Source organism: Ambystoma mexicanum, chromosome 2q (assembly GCF_040938575.1).
Source record: "Ambystoma mexicanum isolate Mex_15411 chromosome 2q, UKY_AmexF1_1, whole genome shotgun sequence".
Lineage (NCBI taxonomy): Eukaryota > Metazoa > Chordata > Amphibia > Caudata > Ambystomatidae > Ambystoma > Ambystoma mexicanum.
The window spans coordinates 1,122,044,987-1,122,067,998 of NC_090924.1; the positions used below are offsets into that span (position 1 = coordinate 1,122,044,987).

A 23,012-nucleotide genomic window follows, 5' to 3' on the forward strand; every position below is an offset into this window, starting at 1 on the left:
GGGTGTGTGTATCTGGAACCCTGGTCGCCTGCCTCCTTGTCTTAGCAGTGCACAGTGGTGGCGCGAGTTATGGTTGCTTAGCTTACCATAACGGATGAGTTTCTAGGTTTTTTCTGTTTTACTTGTAGTAATAACGTCCCTTTTTAACATTGTTTTTTAAAATTGAAATATATATATTTTCTTTCCTTGTGGATCTGCTTTATGCCTAGGCCTGACATCTAGTGGTAGCCGCGCAGTATTACATGATTTGTTTTCAAAACTCAAAGGGACGTCCACTGGGCGTGTTGGTAATAACTATCCCTAGTGTGACGTCTACTGTGTCCATAGTCCCTGAGATTGTTTTTTTTCTGCCATCGTGGTCGGTCGTTAGTTGCAGAGTTTAATTTTAGACTTTCTATCTTTCTAACAACCGCTCGTTGCCTGCTGCACTACCAACTGCTTCAGTGGCTTTCGACCGGCGGCTCCATCGGCCAGTCCGCTCATGGTCTTGGCGTACGATGTCTGTGGCCTCACCAGGGCTCTGCCCTTTACAGTACAACTGGACTAGCTCTTGGACTTGTAGATGATGGCTCTACAACTCCTAGATAAAGCTTTTGACAGGGAGACTGTCACTAGTGAGAATATCATGCTGGCCCCAAAGGGTCAAGCCTGTTGTCAATGAAAACTGGGAGGCAAACTGATTTAACAGAGCCTTGCACTCCTTATTGTTGCAGAGTCAGATCTGATGATAGCTTTACTCCTTCAATTCTCAACTGAAGGCTGTCCCCTTGTGTGTGGGGGTAGGGGGTGGGTCAGGGAGAGACTCGCTCTTTGTCCTCTTGATCAGAGGCTAGAAGCAAATCTGGTTCTGTTCTAGAAACATAAGCCTTCAGACGGTAAGTGTAATAGACCCTAGGGGCCTCCTTGGGATTGCCAAAGTCCACTAAATAATTGACCTCCATGTTAACCAAAAACCTTGAAGGGTCCAATCCATTTGTCCTGTACTGCCCTCTGCCTTGTAGGTACCAAAACTAGCTGGTCAGGAGTGAACTCCACCATGTTGGCCTTCTGGTCATGCCAATGCTTGACCAGAGCCTGACCTGCTTTTAGTTATCAGAAGCTTCTATCATCATGAGTGCCATTCTCCTCGAGTCCTAGCACATAATCAGTGACTCTCATTGGCTTGAGGGAAGGAGCACTCTCCAACCCTTTCTTTGCCAGAGCCAAAGGGCCTCTGCCGTATGACCATAGAGCAGTTGAAAGAGGCTGAACCCAACCCCTGCTTGAGGGACTTCTCTATAAGCAGAGAGAAGACATGGCAGTAGAAGGTCCCACTTTCTTCTAAGGAGTTTCTTAATCCTCTCCACCAACCCATTGGTTTGGGGATGGTAGGCTGTTGAGAACTTGTAGTTCACTCCACAGTTTTTCCACATGTAGTGGGACGTAAGAGTTGACCCCCCCCCCCCCGCTACCCCCTGTCAGAGATGATCTCCTTAGGAAAACCTATCCTGGTAAAGATACCAAGGAGGGCCTTAGCCGCTGCCTAAGCAGTAACGCTTCTCATAGGTATTGCTTCAGGGTACCTGGTAGCATGGTCTACCGCAACCAATATAAATTGGTTGCCTGACGAAGTTGGAGGGTATAGGGGACCAACAATGTCAATCCCCACCCTCTCAAAAGGGACTCCACCACTGGGAGGGGCAGTAAATGTGCCACATTCTTGGCCCCACTTTTGCCAGAACACTGACAAGTGTGGCAGCTCTTACTGAACATTTTTGCATCGGCCCCCATCTGGAGCCAGTGGAAATAGAGGTACCCTCTTTTTGTTCCTCTTGAAACTCAAGGGGCCATCCAGAGGGCTCTCTAAGAACTTTTCTTTTGTCCCACCTCCTGGGGTACTAAATGTCTCCTGTAGTCTTCTGGGGTAGACTCGGTAGGTTAACTGTAGAGGAGGCCACCCTCACAGTAAAGCCTATGCCTATGAGAAATTATCTATGGCCCCGGGGGAAGAGGAATCGCATTTGGAAGTAGTACAGGGTGCCGGACTCTGCCCCCAAGTGCTTGCAGGCCCAACCGTCACCGGACCAGCGATTCTTCCTCGGCAGCGTCCACCCCTACGGACAGCAAGGGGAAGAAATTAAATGCCATGGGACGACGGGTTATCTACTCTGCGGCCACTACCATCAAGGCCTCCAAAGCTGCGGGAGAAATATCAGCCGCCACTTGCACCCCCTATTCCAAATCAAAAGGGCCCGGCTCCCCGACCCACACCTCCCTAGCACTCACCGACTCCCTCGGCCTCCTTACCTCTACAAAGTTGAAGCCAGAGTGAGAGGGGGCGGAGATCCTCCTCACGTCGGGATGATGCCGCATCTGGGCTGAGCTCATTGAGCCCAGCCCGGGTGCTTTCTACCTCACCTGCAGTGCACGCTGCGCACAGAGGCAGGCAGAACTTTAAAGGCACAATCGCAGTAACTGTGACCTGATTGTTAAAATATACAGCAAACCAGCCTTATATCGCAAATCGCGATGCCATACCGCTTATTTTATGCCTTTGGGATGTTCAGACAAGGGTTTTGGACATGCCCTTTGACAGAGACAACCTCTTCGGGAAGGCTGTAGATAAGTCTCTACAGGCCATCAAGACGGACACAGAGATGGCGTGTGCCTTGGGCAATCTTCAACAGCGACAGCCTTCCTTTTGGCCCTCAAGAAGGATCTTCCAAAGGTTTTGGCGGGAGCTCTTCTTTCAGCCAGCCCTCCTGCTCCTCGACCCAGGAAACCAAAAGGGGCTCCAAGGCTTTCGGAGGACGACGTCACCAGGGACCCCAAGGGGATTCTTCGACGTCCAAGCGGGAATGAACCGGCCGTGGTGTCGGGCCCCCACCCATGCACCCTGGTGGGAGGCCAGCTGGCTAACTTCGTCAGCGTGTGGAAGACCATCTCCACTGACCATTGGGGGATGTATGCTCTCGCCCACACACACCCTGGAATTTCAACGGATGTGTCCCCGAATACCACCGGTGGACCGGCAGCAAAACCACATCCCTCAGCTGCTGCTGGAGGTGCAGGCCATGTTTTAAGAAAGACGCAATGGAGCTCGTCCAAAAGCGGCTCTGGTGCTCCCATGTACTCTAGGTACTTCCTCGCGAAAAAGAAGACTGGGGGCTGGAGGCCCATCCTCGACTTCCGATGACTAAACAAGTACATCAAGTCCAAAAGTTCTGAATGGTCCCTCTTCAGCATATGCTTGGACTGCTCGAAGAGGGAGACTTTCTGGTGTTGCTGGACATGGAGGATACGTATTTACACATCCCAATTCACAAGGGACACTGCAAGTTTCTGCGCTTCGTCGTTCAGGGGAACCATTACCAATTGAAGGGCCTTCTCGTTGGACTGAAGTCGGCGCCAAGGGTTTTCACCAAGTGCCTGGTGCTGGTGGCGGCGCATCTGCGACTACGTGGGATCCACGTCTACCATTACATGGATGACTGGCTCATCCGGGCCAGTTCAGAGAACATCGCCGTGGACCACACGGCGAGGACCGTCCACCATCTGACGGATCTTGTGTTCTCGGTGAACTATGCAAAGTCCTGTTTGACTCCACTGCAGGATGCGCTGTTTCCGGGATCCCGACTCGACATGGTGTCCTGCCTGGTGTCACCATCAGAGGAAAGGATAGCGGATATCTTGGGCATGGTGCAACGGCTGTTGGCACTGAAGATTGCCACGGTGAGGACCCTCAAGTCTCTGCTCGGCATGATGTCATCCTGCATCTATCTCATCGGGCTCTGCAGGCTACGGATGTGTCCATTACAGGAGTTCCTCGACGACCGTTGGCTACAAGGGTCAGCTTCAGGACAAGATCACGCTCGACAATGGCTTCTGTCGAGCAATAAGGTGGTGGGGAGTGCACTCTCATCTATCTGAAGACGTGGATTTCCAGAACCCACCACACCAGGGGACTGTCACGACGGATGCCTCCCGGGAAGGATGGAGAGCTCGCACTGGAAGTCTTCATGCCAGAGGCCTGTGGTTGCCAGAGGAGAAGACGTTGCACATCATTGTGCTGGAGCTTCGGGTAGTGTTTTGGGTCCTCAAGGCCTTCATTCTTGAGGTGACGTCACAGGAGCGTGAGGCCAGCAGAGTTCCGGTGCGTGTGTCGGAGGAACTTGGAGCTCGGCCAGCGATGACCCGCCTTGTGGTGTTTGGACGTTGAGAAGGGTGGAGGATGGGCATGGAGGGAGGAGTGGAGAACTAAGGCTGACTCCTGTCTTCAGCCGTCCACCATCCACCCGGAGGAGCAGGAGCTCCCCCAACACTGCAGGAGCAGTGCCCACCCACACCAGTGGGTCCGGATCATCTTACGCCTTATTTAGGTAAGCCCCTGGGCTTGCTGCACCCCTGGCAGCATCATATTGCGTTTGTGCCTCGATCGCCCTACCTTGAGCATAAATCTGCACTTCACGTAATACTGCATCGTGAAGGCCCTCACCGGAGCTGAATCAGCTGTTTATGCTGATGTTTTCTACTTACCATTCCAAACCACGAGGTTTGCACAATCCAATTATGGCCGACGCACAGAAGCTCTCCCTGCCTAACCTCTCACTGCCGCACCACGATGGAGCATCCTTCTTTGCACCAATCGGGAGCCGGCAAGCGTTTAGTCGACCAAGAAGCACAAAGGCCCTGAGAACTAAGGCTGACTCCTGTTTTCAGCCTGTCCGCAGCCTTCCTCGCCGTTCGCCCAGACTCCATGTCCAGCATCGATCCCATGAACAGATAGCCTTTTACTGGCAGACCTTTACGAAAATCGCTGTCGCCGTGGACGTTTCATCTTACTCTAGCAAAAGTAAGACTCTATAGTACTATGAACTTTTAAATTTCCACCCTGTACTACTGTATGTGTGCTCCACCATAAACCCGCTCACACAAACCTTTGCTCTTTTCAATCCGCCTTGTGCATGCCTCCAGCACCCTGAAACCGCTCCCCGCTCTCTGGCTTAGTCATCCCTCACCTGCCTTGATCTCGATCCTATCACTACCTGCCCTTCTATCCTAATCGCCCGTTGCTCCGACTTTGTTGATGACCATATATACTCCTGATAATCGCCTGCCTTGGCCATCTTGCCTGTACACCTTATTCTCTCTCTGCCTTGCCTCCATGGCCCCACCTGCCCATTGTGACGCCATTGCACGCATGCACCTAGCGATTTCAATGCCAATGTATTTGTGATGCCTTGCATCTGTGATACCATTGAACGCTTAAACAGTTACTGGCCTACATTGTCGCAACGCTAGTGCCGCACACCGGCTCACTGCCACAGTGATGCCCCCGCGCTTGTAACTATTTGATGCACATACATTTCATCCAACCTTCACGGTGCCACTGCACTTGTGAGCATACTGTGCACCCTTCAGGCGCGCTGGTTCTCCCGCTGCTCCGTGCTATCTACCGCCTTGCGTACTTGCACACTGTTACTATGGTCAACCAGCAGACGCATTTCGTCTGCATCTGCTGTGCTCTGTGCTGCACCCTCTTCCTAGCTGCACTGTTAGGCCCCACCCTCCTCAGTAGTAACACTTGACTTGCAGCCCTACCACTGACCCACCCACACACGCACCCTCCTTTCTGCGCGCCACAACGCCCAACCACCATGTCCACTACCCTTCCTACTCCATGCCTCAGTGGCACCTTGCGCCACATTCAGCAGCCAAACCCTGCCCCAGCTAATACCACTGCCACCTGCCCTAGCAACCCTTATCTTAACTCGCCCTCCCTTTGGCTTGAACACTTTGCATCTAAACCCACCCCCAACCAACCATGCATTGGCCCCACGAGGAATCTTCGACTTGGTTCTAGACTACATCATGCCTCCTACCACCGCACCAACATTAACTTACGGACTAACTCATCCCACCCAGAGCCAAGAGTACCCACCTCCCCTCACCCACAGTGGATGACAATCATATTGCCAGTAACCAACCTCAAACTCCTAAAGCACCGCCTAAAACCTGCTTTAATCAACACCAGGTCACTTGCAGCACAGGCACTCGATATAGCTGAACTTATCACTACACACGACCTCGATTTCTTAGCTGTCGCCGAAACCCGGCTCCATGCAGCCTCAGGCCCTCTCCTATCCCTACTGATCCCTGATGGCTACACCATTATAAGAGGTGACCGCAACTCCGGCCAATCCAAAGGAGGCGGTATTGCCTTCATTCACAAAAATACCATTCGTCTTCGCCCTACCACCACTCTCCAAATCAACTCTGCCGAACTGCTCACAGTAAAGCTAGCCATCACCCACAATCAGACTATCACACTCCACCTCATCTACAGACCACCTGGTCCTCTATCGACATTTGCTGTAGATCTCTCATGTATCCTTGCCGATAACACTAAGTCTAAGAGCCAAATCATTATACTTGGAGACTTCAACCTAGGTTACCAAGACCCTCATGATGCCCCCGCGCACAACATCAATAACCTGCTACTGACCCTCGGCCTCACAGATCATATCAATACACCAACACACGTTAAGGGTAGGATCCTCGACTGGATTGCTACATAAAACTGTGACACCGCCATTGCCTCCAACCAACCATGTACATGGACCGACCACCACCACCACCTCATCACTTTCAGCATCCCTACCAAAATGATCCACACCACCAGTGATATCGCACCTGCCACCGCCACAAGGAACAAGCGAAACATAACCTGCGCCAAATTACTTCCACTTATCCTCCCTGCTCTCAACAATCTCTCCCGCTCATGGTCTGACCCTATAGCCCTTGTAGACACCTACAATCAGACCATGCTAAAAGACCTTGACCTCATTGCCCCGTCCAAACTTTGTAAACCTAGCCCCAAGCCCACCTCAACTCCTGGTACACGCCGCAGCTAAGAACCCTGCGCAAAGAAAAAAGGAACCTTGACTCGCGTTGGAAAAGTAACCCTACACAAAGCTAGCGTTATCCTTGCCACTCTAAATTACAAAGAGGCCATACTCCAGGCCAAAAGAGATGAGTATAACAAACGCATCGAACAAGCCCAGTCAAACGCAAAGGAGTTATTTAAAATCTTAAAGGAACTCGAGACACCGGCAACACCTCCTGACACCTGTTCCAAAGGCAGTACCTTGTGTACTAACATTGAAAAGCCCTCCTTGGCAAAATGACCACTCTCCAAAACAAAATCAATGACAAAAAAAACAGCCTGCAGACTAGCGCGCAGCACAAAATCCATCAGACCAGTGCTTGCACCAACCGTGATACCCTAAAACCATTCTCCTTCTCTCCCTTATCCACTACTGATATTGAGCACATCATTAACCTCAAACCGTCCAATTGTCAGGGCGACTTGTGTCCTCCCACCATTATTAAAGAAGCATTGCACAGTCTAGCACGTTTCATTACCAGACTCAAAAATTCTTCTTTCAGCACTGGGATTGTCCCCGATAACCTCAAGGATGCCTGGGTCATTCGCCTCCTCAAAAAACCCACCCTGGATGCTAATATACCCACTAACTTCAAACCCATTACAACAGTCCCCTGGTGGTCAGTCAAAAGGCCGAAAAAAATAATACCGAAAGACAAAAATCTCGAAAAAAAAATATAAAATTATTTATTTCTTTATTTGTGTTTTTGGGGTCAGGTAAGTAAAAAAAAAAGGGTTAAAATAAAAAAAATAGAAAAAAGGGGGGATGGGGGGACCCCCATTTCGAAAAAAAAACGTCATAAAAAAAATTCGATATTTTTTTTTTCAGCCTTTTTTTTGAGATTTTTTTTTTTTTCGAGATTTTGGAATTCGGTATTATCACTATAAACCCAGTCCCCTTCCTCTTTTGATCGCGCTGCATACTTGCAGATCCAGGACTACCTGGAAACCAATAATCTCATGGGACGGAGACAGGCTTCTGCCCTCGGGATGGTACGAAAACTGCTCTTCTAGATCTAAAAACTCAGATCGAAGACCTAAAAGACGAGGGCAAGCTTGCCCTACTACTCCTTTTTAGATCTCTCTGCAGCCTTCGATTTAGTAAATCACCAAATCCTCTGCCGTCGACTTAAAACTGCCGCCAACTTCTCGGACAAAGCCACGGCCTGGATCACTTCCTTTCTGGAAAACAGATCCATATGATTTTTTTTCCCCCCCACCGCCATGGCGGATCCTGCGCCTGTCACCTGCGGGGTCCCTCGAGGTTCGTGTGTTTCCCCGACACTCTACAATGTGTTCACAAAACCACTCTTTGATATTTTGGACTATCTGGGTGTCGCGTATACCAATTACGCCGACGGCACCCAGATGCTCATCCCCATCACAGGTGACCACAAAACTGACACACTAGCCATCAACTCAATCTATCAAGTCATCCAGGCCTGGATGGCGCAGCATGAATTGTGCCTGAACGATGAAAAGACAGAGATTCTCATCCTAGGATCTCACCAAAGACTTAGCAAGCTAGACCCATCCTTCAAATCATTCATAATTGTTGGCAATACCATCAAAGTGGCCAAAGATACTAAAACACTTGGTATCTATCTTGACGCCACCTTATCACTCTCGAGACAGGTTAACGCCGTCTCCTCTGCATCATCATACACATGCAAGCTCATCTCTGCATGTCGCCCATTCCTGTCACCAGCCAACTGTACTACCTTAGCCAGGACCCTGGTCCTGTCGAAGATCGACTATTGCAATGCCCTCTGCCTGGGCACTAACCAATGCAACATCAGCAAACTACAGATCATTCAAAATAATGCCATCAGAGCGGCACTTAACATCCCCAGGAACCTCCACATCTCAGACACCAGACGGAATCTCCATTGGCTATCAGTCTCCCAAAGAGTTTCACTCAAAGCACTATCACTAACACACACAAGCCTCTCGCTTCAAGCACCTAGTTACCTGGCCAGCAGATTCTCTCTACACACCTCCTCAAGACCACTCGGAAGCGCCCAAACCAACTGCCTCTCCATCCCCCGCTTCAACCTCCAGAGATCTGGCGGGAGCAGTTTCCCAGTCATGGCTGTGAAAATTTGGAACTCCCTTCCCAATCCACTTAGAGAAGAACCATCCTTCCTGCCCTTCAAGAGCAAAGCCAAAGCATGGCTGGCAGCCCAAGAGCAGTCTGATTACTAGCATCCACTGGCACTCCGCTACACCTGAGCAAATCTAGCTGCCTGATCGTTATTATGTATAGTAATTGTATAATTGTATATTTTTCAAAAATTGCATTCTTTATCACTATAATTGCCTTTATTCCCTCCCCTTGTCATATTGCTGTATATACCCTGTAACATACCTGTAACCTAAATCGTGCGCATGGATGCCCTTGGGCCTGGTGCACTTTACAAATAAAATACAAATTCTGTCCCTCAATGGCAAGGTGGTGTGGGTCGTCACGGAAAATGCCACCACAGGGGGGCACCAGAACCCCAGCACTCTCCAGAGAGGCGCAGGACCTATGGCATTGGGCTGTCGCCTAGGGGATTTTCCTCATTCTGTTTCATCTGGCAGGAGTGAAGATAACGGTCGTCAACTCTCACCAGGGAGCTACGCTCTTGTCACGAGTGGGAGCTTCGGCAGGACCAAGTGAACCACCTGTTCCACAGATGGGTCAATCCCCCAAATCGATCTGTTTGCGACGTTGACGAATACCAAGTGCTGAAGGTTCGCCAGCAGGTTTCCCCAGCCGGGGAGCATTGGGGATGCATTCTCATTCCCCTAGGACGGCCGGTTTCTGTATGCGTTCCCTCCGTTGCCATCACTTCTTCGACTCTATCAATCAACTCACAGTCCCGGTGCAGGATGATCCTCATCGCACCAGCGTGGCCGAGGCAGATCTGATACCCGGACCTTCTCAACATGACGGCATCCCCTCCAGTCAAGCTTCCAGTGGTCGCAGATCTTGTCACCAGGGAAGGAGGCGCAATTCTGCACCTCAACCCAGGATTGCTGAACCTGAAGGCCTGGCTCCTGCAGCATTATGGGGGTTACGATCTCCCAGTGGACTGTAATTAGGTGCTTGCCAAGGCCAGGGCTTTGTCTACTCTAAAATGCTACAGACATAAATGGAAGAGGTTCTCCGTTTGGTGTCGTACACAGATTAACCCTCTACGAGTCACAGCTCTGCAGGTGCTACCATATTTGCTGTCATTGGCCAAAGCGGGACTTAGCCGCCAGATGAACCTTGATGGAGGCATGCAATCTCCCGCTACATCAGATCTCCGGGACGGTCGTCGGTATGGTCACACCGTATGGTTAAGGAGTTCGTCAAAGGACTATTCCGTTTGTTCCCGCCGGTGAAGGCTCCAGCCCCGGCATGGGAACTCTGTGGTACTGACTAGGATCGTGGGCCCTCCATTCAAGCCAATGCAGACTGTTCCACTGAAGGTCTTGTCATGGAAGACCGCGTTCTCCGTGGCCATCCCCTCTGCATGACTGGTGGATGGGATCCAGGCCCTGTCCTGTAAGCCACCTTACTTAACCTTTCACGACACAAGGGTGGTGCTGCTGCGGACGCACCTCTCCTTAATGCCCAAGGTGACATCAGACTTTCATCTAAACGAGCCCTTGGTGGTGGTTTTTTTTTTTTTTTTTCCAACGCTTTCGTCGCTGGCAGAGAGGACTTTGCACTTGCTGGATGTGGCTACAGTGCTGAAGTTCTGTGTGTACCACACAGTTTCCGGAAGACATCGCAACTTTTTGTGAACTTTGGCCCTGCCCAAGGCTTCCATTTTCGGGTGGCTCTCCGGCTGCATCACTCATTGTCACCGGTTGGCAAACGGACCATTGCCTGGCCGTCCGAGATCCCATTCGACCAGAGTGACCACTGCCACTACGGCGTTCCTGTCTGGTGTGCCCCATGTCACATGGAGGTTGAATGCAAATTCTACTGCGTCAAAAGGGATTCCATGGAGGAGTCCAGAACCGGCTAAGCAGTGCTGCGCAACCTGTTGGCTTGAAGGTGAGCCTGGTGAGGAGGTATGAGATGCTTATGTTGAGCCTTGCCACCTCTCGTGGTTGTGCATGTGTCTACTGCTATGTATTCTTTATTCATGAGCATGTGAATCCATGCCAGACCCCATCTTTACATGTAACTGTTGTTCTTTGGCATGGATTAATATGCGGACCCTCCCGCCTACCTCTCTGCGGCTCTTCTTTTGGTCCTACTGCCACTTTGTGCTACCAATTCTGAAGATGGCTGCCAGAGGAGGGGCTTAAGTGGAGGGCAGTCATTGGCTGGGGGGCAGTATGACCCAGAGCTCTGTGATTGGTTGTTAGGAGAAGGACAGTCTGAAACTGATTTTTCTTTACCAAGGATTCCCAGCCTGACGGGGAATATTCATGAGCATGTGAATCCATGGCAGACCCATGGTGGAGAACAGTTACAGGTAAGTAACTTGTTCCTTCGGCTTTCTGTATTGATGCTACACTTCATGCAACCTCATGTCGGAAACAAAACCATCTAAGGGACCTCCACGCGTGGAGGACCTTGGGCACAGTATACATCACACTAGAGATGGTATTACTAACCTGCCCAGCTGACCTCCCTTTTCGAGTTTGGAAAACAAAACCTGTAATACTGCGCAACTACCACTAGATGACGGCCTATGCATGTCGTGTGAATTTAAGCAGATATCATCAGAAATAAGATTACGGCGAGTGTGTGCCGTATTATTGGAATAGTATTGCCAAAGTAGTGTTATTATTTATATGCATATATTTATTTGAACCTCATTTTATATAACCAAGCTGTGGTACCACCTAACGTGGTGTGTGGACATTCCTTTGTGGGGCTTGGGGATTCACTGTACTTGAGAACAACCCTGCATAGCCTCCTGAGAGCTTAAGCCTTGGTTACTCATCTATTGCTACTATATAGAGAACCTTGGCTGGGGTGCTCTGTCTCTCCACCCCAACTAAATAAGAGGGCAGAAGTACAGATAACCCACTTCAAATCTTTACATGCACTATTCGAGAAAGTCACATTGTTGGTATAACTGAATTATTCCTGAAACAGAATAGGTGTAATTGTTTACTACCAATAGTTTTACAAGTTATACTATGGTTTACTTACCAGTAGTATTGTTTTTTTATATTGTTTGATTATAATGGTACTTTTCTAAAGAATATTCTTTTTGTGTGTGTGTGTGTGTGTATATATATTTTTTACAATATATCAGTGTATATGTGTTTCTTTGGACCATATGTGTTCTATAACTTCTGTGTGCCTTTCTACAGCCCTCTCTCCCTCCTAAAATTAGCCTGGCAGCTCTGTCATTCTACCATTACCTTGAGCGGTACAGACTTATACTAAGAGTGGAGTTTCTGTATTGCCCAAGGTTAGTCTTAAGAAGTCCTTTGGGTGAACTTTAGGAAAACTGTCCTGACTGGGTATGCAAATTAGTTCAAATGCAAACCGTTTACTCCATAAAATTGACCTGCTTACATGGCAGTGCAACCTTATACATAGCTTAATCGACCCAAGACAAGCATTTCTCAAGACTGCAGACCACTAAATACCTGGTTTTACCCTTATTGGGGATCATCAGTGTAGTCTAGAGTCTTGTAATTGGAACATTAGGGCATGTTTAGTAAACACCAACAAAAGTTATTGCGGTTCTGAACTGGAGTTGACTTCTCAGCAATGGTTACTAGGTGGCGTTTTGGCATGTTGGACTTGGCTCTAATGGATTATTCTCTTTCAATGCCATATCACTGTCTTATGAACAGCACCTGTCACTGCAAACTACTTTTTTATATAATGTAGAGTTCTATTCAGTGGTAGCATCTCCAGCAGACTTGTGAATACTAAAAACTAATTTGTCACTTGGAGCCGTGTCTTATTAGATTGCGATTGCAAACTGTAGAATACGCTTTTATGACTTCGAAAGGTAAAAAGAAAGCTGGGATCAATGAGAATCAATATCTTTTTAGCATCACAGATCTAAATGCACTTTTTTTTTGGTCTTTTTAGGGTGTGGTGAACAAAGTTGCCCCTAGTCACATCGGTTGCCTGGTCCATGGATGTTTCAATGCCTCCATCCCAAAGCCTCCTAAAATGCATGCAGAGGAATGGCAGAATCTTGGCGTGAAAATTGGCGATCAGTTCGAGTTTGAGGTCTTTCGGCTGGATTCTGATGCTGTTGGTGTATTCTGTATTCGTGGAAGGCTAAATGTTGAAAGGTGTGTGGCTAAAATTTCTCACTTGTGGCTTTTTTCACATTCTGACTTTCATCGTATTTTGATTCAGAAATAAGTCAATACTTTACTTTTGGAAAGGTAAATGGGCCACACAGTGTTTCAGAACTACGGACAGTGCATCAATTTATATTTTTATGATGATTAAGTTGTCTTTGGAATTATGAACTTTACAAAAATTCCACTTGTATAATCTCAAACCTAATTGTGGCTCCAGCTTTGAGAGCTCTGTTTTGTTTGGCGAGGGGGTCTGAGGGTGCTAGTTAGCCAGAGGTCAAAGAGTTTGAGGGTTGGGGGGTGGGAGGTGGCTCTTCCTTTAGGTATAGTGCTGGGAAAGTGGTGAGGAGAGAGTTGGCTAGATCTAGGTTGATAAAACTTTATTCCATAGCGTGGGGTTTGGTGGTGGTCGTGTGTGGCCTTGGGCCGCGTTGGTCCGTGGTGCAGAGAATATTGCTGAATGACCTCTCCATGATGGGGGGGGGTTGTGGGGGCAGTGTGGCTATGTATGTGGTGCTGAAGTTTGCATGGGTGTGTGTGGAGTTTTGTTGTCAGTTTGAATGCTTCTAGGTTGTCTGTGCGAGATAGGGTCATGGGATTTGAGTGTGAGTGAAACAGATGTTGAAATCCCCTAGAATGGGGAAGTGTTCGATGGAGGTTGAGGTGGATTGTCGGGGCATCAGAGTGTGCCTGCAAAGTTTTTGTTGTAGCCAGGGGAGTCTGTGGATGAGGACTAGGAAGCTGGGCGAGGACGAGGGTCAGAGTTTTTATCAGAAGGGATTCATAGTCTGTGGTGTTGGCTGAGGTATCCTTGCGTACTACACAAAACAATTTCCACTAATCAAGTCCTCCACCACTTTGTGATCTGTTCCGAACTGTAAGGTTGCCGGAAGGCCTTGTGTGCAATGGGTTCATAAACGTCAGCAAACCAGGTTTCTGTGATGAAAAGGATGTCTTAATTTTGTTCTGTGATTAGGTCAAAAATGTGGAATCTGTTTTTGGAGACTGACCTGGTGTTGGTGAGGGCACAAGATTTGGTGAGGGCACAAGATTTGGTGAGGGCACAAGATTTGGTGAGGGCACAAGAGAGTTGGTGGGATATGCTTGCAAGTGCTGGAGGAGGAGGAGGAGGAGGAGGAGGAGGAGGAGTTTGTGGTGGGGTGGCAGGGTTTGGCATCTGGCAAAACGAACAAATGGCTCATCTGGCTTGGGACGCAGAGTAAAACCCAAGAAAGACCTCACAAACAGAAAATGGTGAAAAAAGGAGGCCATTTTGACAAAATGGTCACCCGTGTGTGCTATACTGCAGTTGAGTGTTCAGCCTGCGGTAGAAAAGCACAATGGTAGTAAAATTAAACCACTGCCTCCAGCCATTTAAAGTAGTGAGGGTAACATACAAAAATGTTCGAATAGGTAGGATAAGGGGCTACTAGGTCGACCCCCAGCATTCCACATAAGATGGTGTGTGCTGGACCTACAAAGAGAAAAGGTAAGTGAAGTCAATTTCACTTTACTATTCTTGGGAACAGTAGTTCACACAAGAAAAGGTATTTAAACCTTCTGAGAAATCAAAGGTTTTTCTCTGCGACACTGCACCGGAGGTGCTGGGTGTCACCATAGACAACGTAGATGCCTATGCAGTTTGTCAGACTTCAAAAACAAAGGGAACACATAATCCAAATCGGGTCAAAAATACATGAGAGGGTGAGAAAAAGGTCCCACTCGGTTAGGGTTAAAATTAAGTCCTGAAGTCAGCAAAAGGGTCTCTTAAGGTTGAGGAATTAGCACAGAAATGAGACTGCTCCCTAACAGTAGACAGAAAAATACAATAACACCTAGATCTGGGACTCCTGGATAGCAGGAGAAAAGCCTAAATGGGGTTTGCAACAGTAGACCGTAAAATATAGTAGCTCTTATTGAGACACCTGGATAGAGGGAGTAATGCCTAAATGGGGATATAACCATGCAGGCAGTAACTAAGGTTTGGGGTACCATGGTGGAGAGGTAAATGCCTTTGCTGTGAGTACAACAGTGGACAATTTGCGTAGATGTAAGATGTTACTACCATCTGTGTGAAATGTGAGATATGGCTAACAGTCTACATAGAAGCGAGATATGGCTAAGTGTAAAGACTGGAGGGGGGTGTCTGTACTTCCTCTCTCAATATGGTAGAGGAGAGGCACAGAGGACCCCATCCAAGATTCTCTATTATTGGTAGCGTAGTCAAGCAATCAAGGCCTAGCTTCTCAGGAGGTGATGCAGGCTGGTACTTAAGTACAGTGTAGTCCCCGAACCCACACAAAGGAATGTCCACACACTGTATTACTGAAAACAGTCTTTATATAATTAATATTCAAAGGTATGTACACAATCTCAATAACGCACTTTGTACTCGGAAATCAACAATGATAAATATATACAATTCTAAAGTGGTACCACCAATGTTATCAAATCTCATAAAAGTGCATCAACTGTACGGTTAAAATGTCACACAGATCAATAACGAGGAAACCAGCAATAGAGATAGGAAGGATAGCAAGATGGTTGAAACAATAGGCAGAGTACTGGCCTGTACCCTTAAGCACAGTTCTGTGTGGAAATCCCCCCCCCCCCCAACCTGGGCAACCTGTAAAATAAAGATATATAGCACAAGCCCAGTCCATATATTGTTCAATAGCCTTATTTCCTCCTATAAATGTTTTACCCCCCCCCCAATATACCTGGTGGAGTAGAATTCTTCGAAGGCGCGTCGACGGATCCCTCTTGAGTGACTCCCTTTAAAGCAGGAGCCACGGATCGTCGAGAGGCGTCGAATATGGTGAAATTGTCGTTGACGGCGGCAATCAGAAGTTCAAGGGTGCCGAGACCCCGATGTCTATCCAGGCGGTGCTCGTCAGCTAGGTCCTACGAGGATGAGGTGTGCGGGGCACCTCGGTGATGGATTGTTCATGACTGCAAAGAGTTTCAGAAGAACTGTGGCCCAACACGGGCGTCGAGTCGTCGAAGTCTTTGTGGCCTTCAGGTGGCGAGAAACCCACCGGTGTTTTCTCCTCGGCGCGTTCGTCGTCCTCGACTTTCTCCGTCGGGACAAATCGGTCAACGTTGCGGACAAGGGAGCCCTTGGATTCAAATGTTCTTAGGCAAAGGAGCGGGCGGCTCCGGTCGCCGCGGCACGGCGTCAAGTGGTCCCCACGGCTGGACAACACAACTTCGACAGGCCTCCAGCGGTTACACAAACCTGCGAACCCTGGTTGACGGCAGTATACTTCGACAGCGGCGAAGTCCGGGTGCTTTGCTTCGTTCTCCTCATCGGTCCCGTCTTGGGTCGGCAGCCTTTCGAGGGTCTGACTTCCAGGGAGCTTCGGCGAAGGTTAGCGGTGCTCAATGGTCCCTCGGAGCACGGGAAGAGGATGCCTTACCAGGTCCTCTCTCGGATCAGTCTTCGACGAATTCAGCAGCTTTCAGATCAGGTCGAAGCAAATGCAACAGCAAGTCGTCTTCTTCTTCCAGCTGGGCGTCGAGGGTCAGCAGTTCCAGTTACTCTTCAAGTGTAGACACGGCTTCTGAACAATTTCCAGTGGTGAGAGGTCCCCAGATATACTATCTTGTCTCTCATCCACACTGCTGGGTCACTCTCAGCAGCCAATCATACAGGCGGCATTCATACAGTCAGTCAGCCAATCGGGCACACAGTGAATACAGGCCATCCTCCTCCCTCTCAGACACTCACAACAAGGAATGTGGATTGGGACAAGTACCCAGCCATTCAACACTACACACTGCATTCAGGCCAGTTTCGGGCAGGGCGTTCTCAGTCTTTGTCTCTCATACCAGAAACCGGACAGCCACAACAAGAAGTGCATATTGGTCGCACACTCCATTCACCCAGGTCCCACCCACAGGGCGTACCCACAACATACAATCACTGGGAAGGCTCCAGTCAGTCTGGACTGACTTCACAACAACTTCCACCCAACAGCCAGTCAGGGGGAAGGGACCGAGTCAGGGCTTCCCAGGACTTTGGGAAAACAAGGTAACGGGTAATAGAAAGCAAAAGGCCACAGGGGTCATCTTGTTTTCCATCAGGAATCAACTGACTCCAATGGCAGAGCCGGGGTATCCCAAAAAGGAGGATACTCGGTGCACCTGTCAAATTCAGCATGGAGCTGCCACCAGCCCATACCCTGCTCTGCGGGTCACCCACAGGTGCCCAAAAACGTACACTAGGGGCACAGGGTTGTACCCCCACCCATGGGTGCCGTAAGGGTATCCCACGGGTCTGTTCACCACACCAAAAGAGAGGGCTGCACTGCCAGGAGTCCCACATGCACTCCTGCGCGGAGAATATGACAGAACACTCGATAAAAAGGCAGTAAGGACAAGGATACGGAGGCCCTGTCCCTCTGATGCATTTCCAGCATCACACTAAGCTACACAGTTGGCTTAGAAGTTGGATATGGCTAACATGCAAATGTGCAAAAAATGACAGGCTTTTAGATAATTTGATAACCGGATCATAAGATGACTTGGACAGTCTAATGGGGAACAGTATTTACTGGTCCCCCCGCCCCCCAATCCAGACTTTGCCTATCTTGTCAGCCGCTGCAGGCTCCATGCCAACACGATCTGGAGCTGCATCTTCAGGAGCTGTGGGCCCCCCAGCACAATGTGTGATAAAGGTTTCTGGGCAAATCGGAGGGGTTGGGAAGGTCAGGAGGTGAGAGCAAGGGAGGTAAACCAGGAAGAGGGACCGTGAAAGTAGCCTACAGCGCTCGATGCACAGGGGGCTTTAAACATTTTCAAAAAATAAATGTAACCCCAAAATTCAACTTGGTGAGCCCAAGGGCTCTGCCTCACCTCCAGCCACAGATAAAAGTAAATATTATTTAAATTAAGATGGCTAATCTGTCCCTTTCTGATCTTTATTGGTAGCATGTATTTCCTGGAATAGTAATTTCTTCTTAATTTGAACTTCAGCAGTAATTGAACTGACCTAAATTGTTTTTAATCCTTAATAGGGTTTCCTCTGATTCTGAACCAGACTTTGTTAATAAGATCTATATCCGTTTTGAATCGCTCTAGTATGTCATTTCCGATGTAAAAAAAAATCAGATGACATTGTTAGGTTAGATTTGTATGCTAAATGTCCCTTACCTGTGATACACTCTGCACTTTTTGCTGGACTTGAGGATTATTTTTCAATGTTCCTGAGTGAGTGGGAATCATTTTCCCCACTCGCCATTTCTTTTACTCTTTCTATTGGTGTCCTTTTTATGACTCTTCATCCTTTATTTTTGGAATAATACTATAACCTTTTCGGTATCTACATTTTCTTATTGCAGCACATAGCACTTTCTGTGCAGTGTTGCTGTGGTAGCCCTTGGGCTCCCCTTTTATTTTTCCTTGGGATCCTTGTGTGAACTACTGTTTCCAAGGGTAGAAGGATACTTTTTTATCCTTTCTACAATCCTCATTGTGAGATCAGCAAATCTAGTGTGGAGTGCTGAGGAGATGCATAGTATCCCCTTTCTCACGGTTACTGTATCTTTTCTGTTAGTTTTTTACCTTGCAAAACACATGTTCTAAAGGGTAGATTGGGCTATTTTTATATTGAGTACAGCACACCCCACCTTATATGGAGTGCTGAGGGGTTACTTTGTATTCCTTTTCTTACTGCTCAAGTGACAAGCTTACAATTATGGCTGGTGGCAGTGGACATATTTACTAATGTTTATTCGCAGGCTGGCAAACCAGCCATGGTAATGTAAAGAAGGGACCACTATTATTTTTTTCTGTCATTTTTATTGTGCTTGTCCTTTCTTGGTCCTTGTTTGATTATCTTCTGCAGGAGCCCTTTGTGTAGCAAACCGAGGCTCCACGGTGTCTGTGGGCTAGCAGATTTTGCTAGCCCTCCTCTTACGGTACATGGCGTCTCACCACTTCGCTAGAGGGCAGTGAGTAGATCTCCCTAACCTCCTTGTGGCCTAGTTTTTGATTGCAACTTCAAATAATAGTGATTTAAATGCCCCCACTTAATTTCTGCTTCTCAAGGGATCCGTGCAGATAGTTTAAAGGCAATAGCAAGGACCGCAGTATTGCATGCCCTTAATCTACAGAGTGTCTATTTCGACCATGCCACATGCTTTCTATAAGCATTACTCTCTGGTTTCTGGACACTGGTTTCAGACACAATGTTAGTTTTGCTTTGGCAAGCTTTGGCTTCAATGCATTTTGTGTAAAAGATATGGTAGATGCTGCTTTCCTCACAAAAATACTGCTTGGTGTTCAGAATCTATTTAGTAAAAGATCAGCATTCTGAGTCTAGTTGTCCATAATCCATTTATATAGATACAAACGTGGGGAGACTTGGAGAAAGTGAGCTTTTTATGATTTACAAGAAAGGTGCTGCACTTTGTAAGGAGTACACTGATCCCAGGAGTGTGAAGGAGGAAGGTCATAGACAAACGACACAAGCACCTTTGGGTTGTAACATTTGCTTATTTGTCACTTTATTTTAATTAATTGCCACTAAACATTGCTGGACAGTTCAATACTTTGAAGCTCCAATAGTAATTGGATTTATTACTGATTTTTTTTTTTTTTTTTTTATATTGATTTAAATGTAGTAAAATTTGCTGCTTCTGGTTTTTACAGTAAGGCGGTCCAGCCTCCTGAAACACCTCTGGATAGATCATCTTTGGCCATTGAAAACATGGATCAAAATGAGTTGGCTCCTCCAACAAAGAGGAAATCTCTAAATGGCGAAAACGTGGACAGTGGAACTGAAGATGCTGGGGATATTTTAATTGAAAGTTTGGTTGGGGATACAGGTGGCACCATGGACAATGCCCCCACTCAAGAAAAGAGGAAGAAAAAGAGAAAGAAACATAAGCAGCAAGACCTTACTGTTGGGGGTAGTGACTCTTGTGATAACTTGGAGTTAAAAAAGGACAAGAAAAAGAAAAGACAACATTCAGAAGATGGTGAAATATCGCAGGAATTTGAACCCAAAGCAAAAAAGAAAAGAATTTATTAAAGCAACTTTTTTTTAACAACACTATTTGCCCCGCTCAGGATTCAAATTAAGGGCTTTCGTAAAGAACATTGCTTTGGGAGGGAATTAATGATTACTTTATGCAAGTATTGTTTTGTAAGATGTCTGCTGCCTTTGATACTTAAATTGTCAATTGTGTTCTTGTAAAAAAAAAAGACACCCGTTTCGTATTTGTTCATAATACATATTTATGTACCTCGCGTTGTGTACGTTTTTGCTTTCTATTAGTCATTAAGTAAAGTCTTTTATACATCTATGGTTTCACAACAAAAAACGGGTTGGAACACGATATCCTTTAGTGTTATTTTTTTTTTTTCTTCTTTTACGTTTTGCACCAACAAGGTGCTTGTTCACATAAAAATGTGTGCGTCACCCGACGAGAAATGTATAAATAGTCATGGAAACGGACGTGTGTGTACTTTTTTTTTTTTTCTTCTCCTCCCTCTCAGGAATCTTTATTTGCAGGGGCATTAAGATGAGAACATAACACAATAAAACCCCTGAAATTCTGCTGAAGCCACCTTAACTTTGCACCTCCTGTTGCGCAGCCTATGACCACAATGATATGACCGATCACACCACTAACTACATTACAACAGTAACTGGCATTAAGCATGGCCAAATATATTTAACACATGAATGGGTACTAGTCATGGCCTTCAGTTATGGGCAGTGGTCTCAACCTTCACCCATTTGCACTGAATATTTTAAAACACTAACAGGCACTCAACCGTAGATTGTGGCCTTGATCAGTGGATACAGCTTTCACTGTGTCCACTGTATGTTATATATACTGGTCAGCGCTAGCCATGGACTTTAGCACAATATGGGCCAGTGGCCTCAATCTTTGGCTGTGCCCGCTAAATGTTCCAACATCTAAATAGGCCAATAGCCATGATCTTTGGCCATGTCCACTGTATATTTTTAAATAATAAAATGTAATAAGCAATGGCCTTCGGTCGTGCCTACTGTATTATATACACTAGCCATGGTCTACATCACAATATTAGCCAGTGGCCATGGTCTTAGCTGTGCCGACTGCATATTGGAACCTATTAATGGGCACTAGCTATGGCCTTTAGCCATGGCCGCTGACAACAGCTTTCAACGTTGCCCACTGTATATTCGGTGATGGGCTACGTTTAGGTAAGGTTTAGTGCAGTCCAACCAGTGAGGACTACACAATACTTATATAGAAAGGTGGGTTACAATACCAAGAAGATAAGTTGTGCTTCTTGCCTTGGGAAGTGCTTTTTGGAGTTGACACTGGCCTAACAACTTCTGCTCTCTACAAACTAGCTCACTAGAGGTACAGTTATTTGTTCTTAACTTACAAACTTTGTCAGCACGTGCATGAGAACTATTGACGTTGTCCATTGACTTTACCTGTCCTGGCTCCCTATAGGAGCTCTTCTGAACCTATTGGCTTTGGCAGTGCCTGTAGGTTTTAATTGTTGACAGGAATGCTGGGGTATGTCTACCTGCCACCCTTTGGGAGATGTAATTGTTTTACAAACGGAAAGTATGTTCTAAATCTTATTCTAACCTTTGCTTCCTTAAACAACTCAATAACTGAATTGGTAATTGAAAGAAGTGCAATACTGACCTTTACTGAAGTCACTCCGTGTGCTGGAACATGTGTTGGCATAAGAAAAGTCTTTACCAACTGTTATTGTCTTTTAAAAACTGATTATTAACTTTGAATGTTACTAGTAGATACTCTAAAAAGAATGCTATTTAAACCTTGTGTCTATTATAAATCTGTATGTATAACTTTGTGTGAGTGTGACTTGGTTACTTGTACTTGCTGATTTTTTTTTTTTTTTAATTGTACAGCTCACATTATCTCTTAAAATAAACCTGGTTGCTCAGTCACGCTACCAACTTGTGTAGTACAGGCCTATATTAAAAGGTGGATTACCTAATACCAATAAGGCTTGTGCAGTCCTCACCAGTTGGACTGCACTAGTTCTTACCTAGCACTGTTGGCAGGCGTGAAATTGGTGTGGAGTGGTTGCATTGACTATTGGTTCTACTTGTGCCAAATAAACCAACCACAAGGCTAGCTCCACCAAAAAGTAAATTAACTTGTAACAATACGTAGTATGGATAACAGTTAATGAAGCATCCCTTACTACACTTACCATTGATCAATTGAAAGATTTGTGTAGAAACAGGGGGCTGAGTTTAAAAGGAAGAACAAGTGAATTGATTGATTACTAAGCTGTTAAATCATCAACAATTGGGATGTAGGCCTTTATCGCCCACTCCCCAGAATGATTTGGAAGGAAATGTTAGAGCATAGCTCCAGCCTGAGTCAGAAACTGAGGAGGATTCTCAAAGGGTGAACAACCCTCCTCCCCAGTTGCCTGCTGTACCTCAATCACTTGCTATGGTGACTCCACAAGGTAGGTCATGAATATCTCTCTTGAAAGAATGAGATTAGAACTAGAATTAAAAAAAAACGTGCAGTGCTCTCTAAAGACAAGAGATGAGACTCGGAGAAAAATAAATGCAGCATAAATATGAGATTTAAAAAGATGTCACTTTATTCTGCTCCTTTTTCGGGGTATTCTTTGTCTACTAGTCCCAAGAGAACTCTCCTACCAAAGAGGCTGTATGTATGATCCCAAACTTTGTGTTGAATTGGCTTTGTACATTTCAATTCACCTATGGTTTGCTATAGGTGAGGATTTAGTTGCATGGTCGATGTCTATGTTCACCCAGATTGGTTGTGATGCTATTCAGGAGTTAAATGCCAGTGCC

The 23,012-nt window shown here is 46.8% G+C and overlaps 1 protein-coding gene across 1 annotated transcript in view; it reads left to right on the forward strand.

Moving 5' to 3' along the window:
* POLR1F (RNA polymerase I subunit F) overlaps positions 1-20,446 on the forward strand; it is a 46,319-nt gene extending 25,873 nt beyond the window's left edge. Inside the window, exons 3-4 of the mRNA XM_069648481.1 lie at positions 12,972-13,180; positions 19,847-20,446. Of these exons, the coding sequence (XP_069504582.1) occupies positions 12,972-13,180; positions 19,847-20,228 (591 nt within the window). The 3' untranslated portion in view covers positions 20,229-20,446. The remainder of the gene's footprint in view (positions 1-12,971; positions 13,181-19,846) is intronic.
* Positions 20,447-23,012: the final 2,566 nt, after the last annotated feature.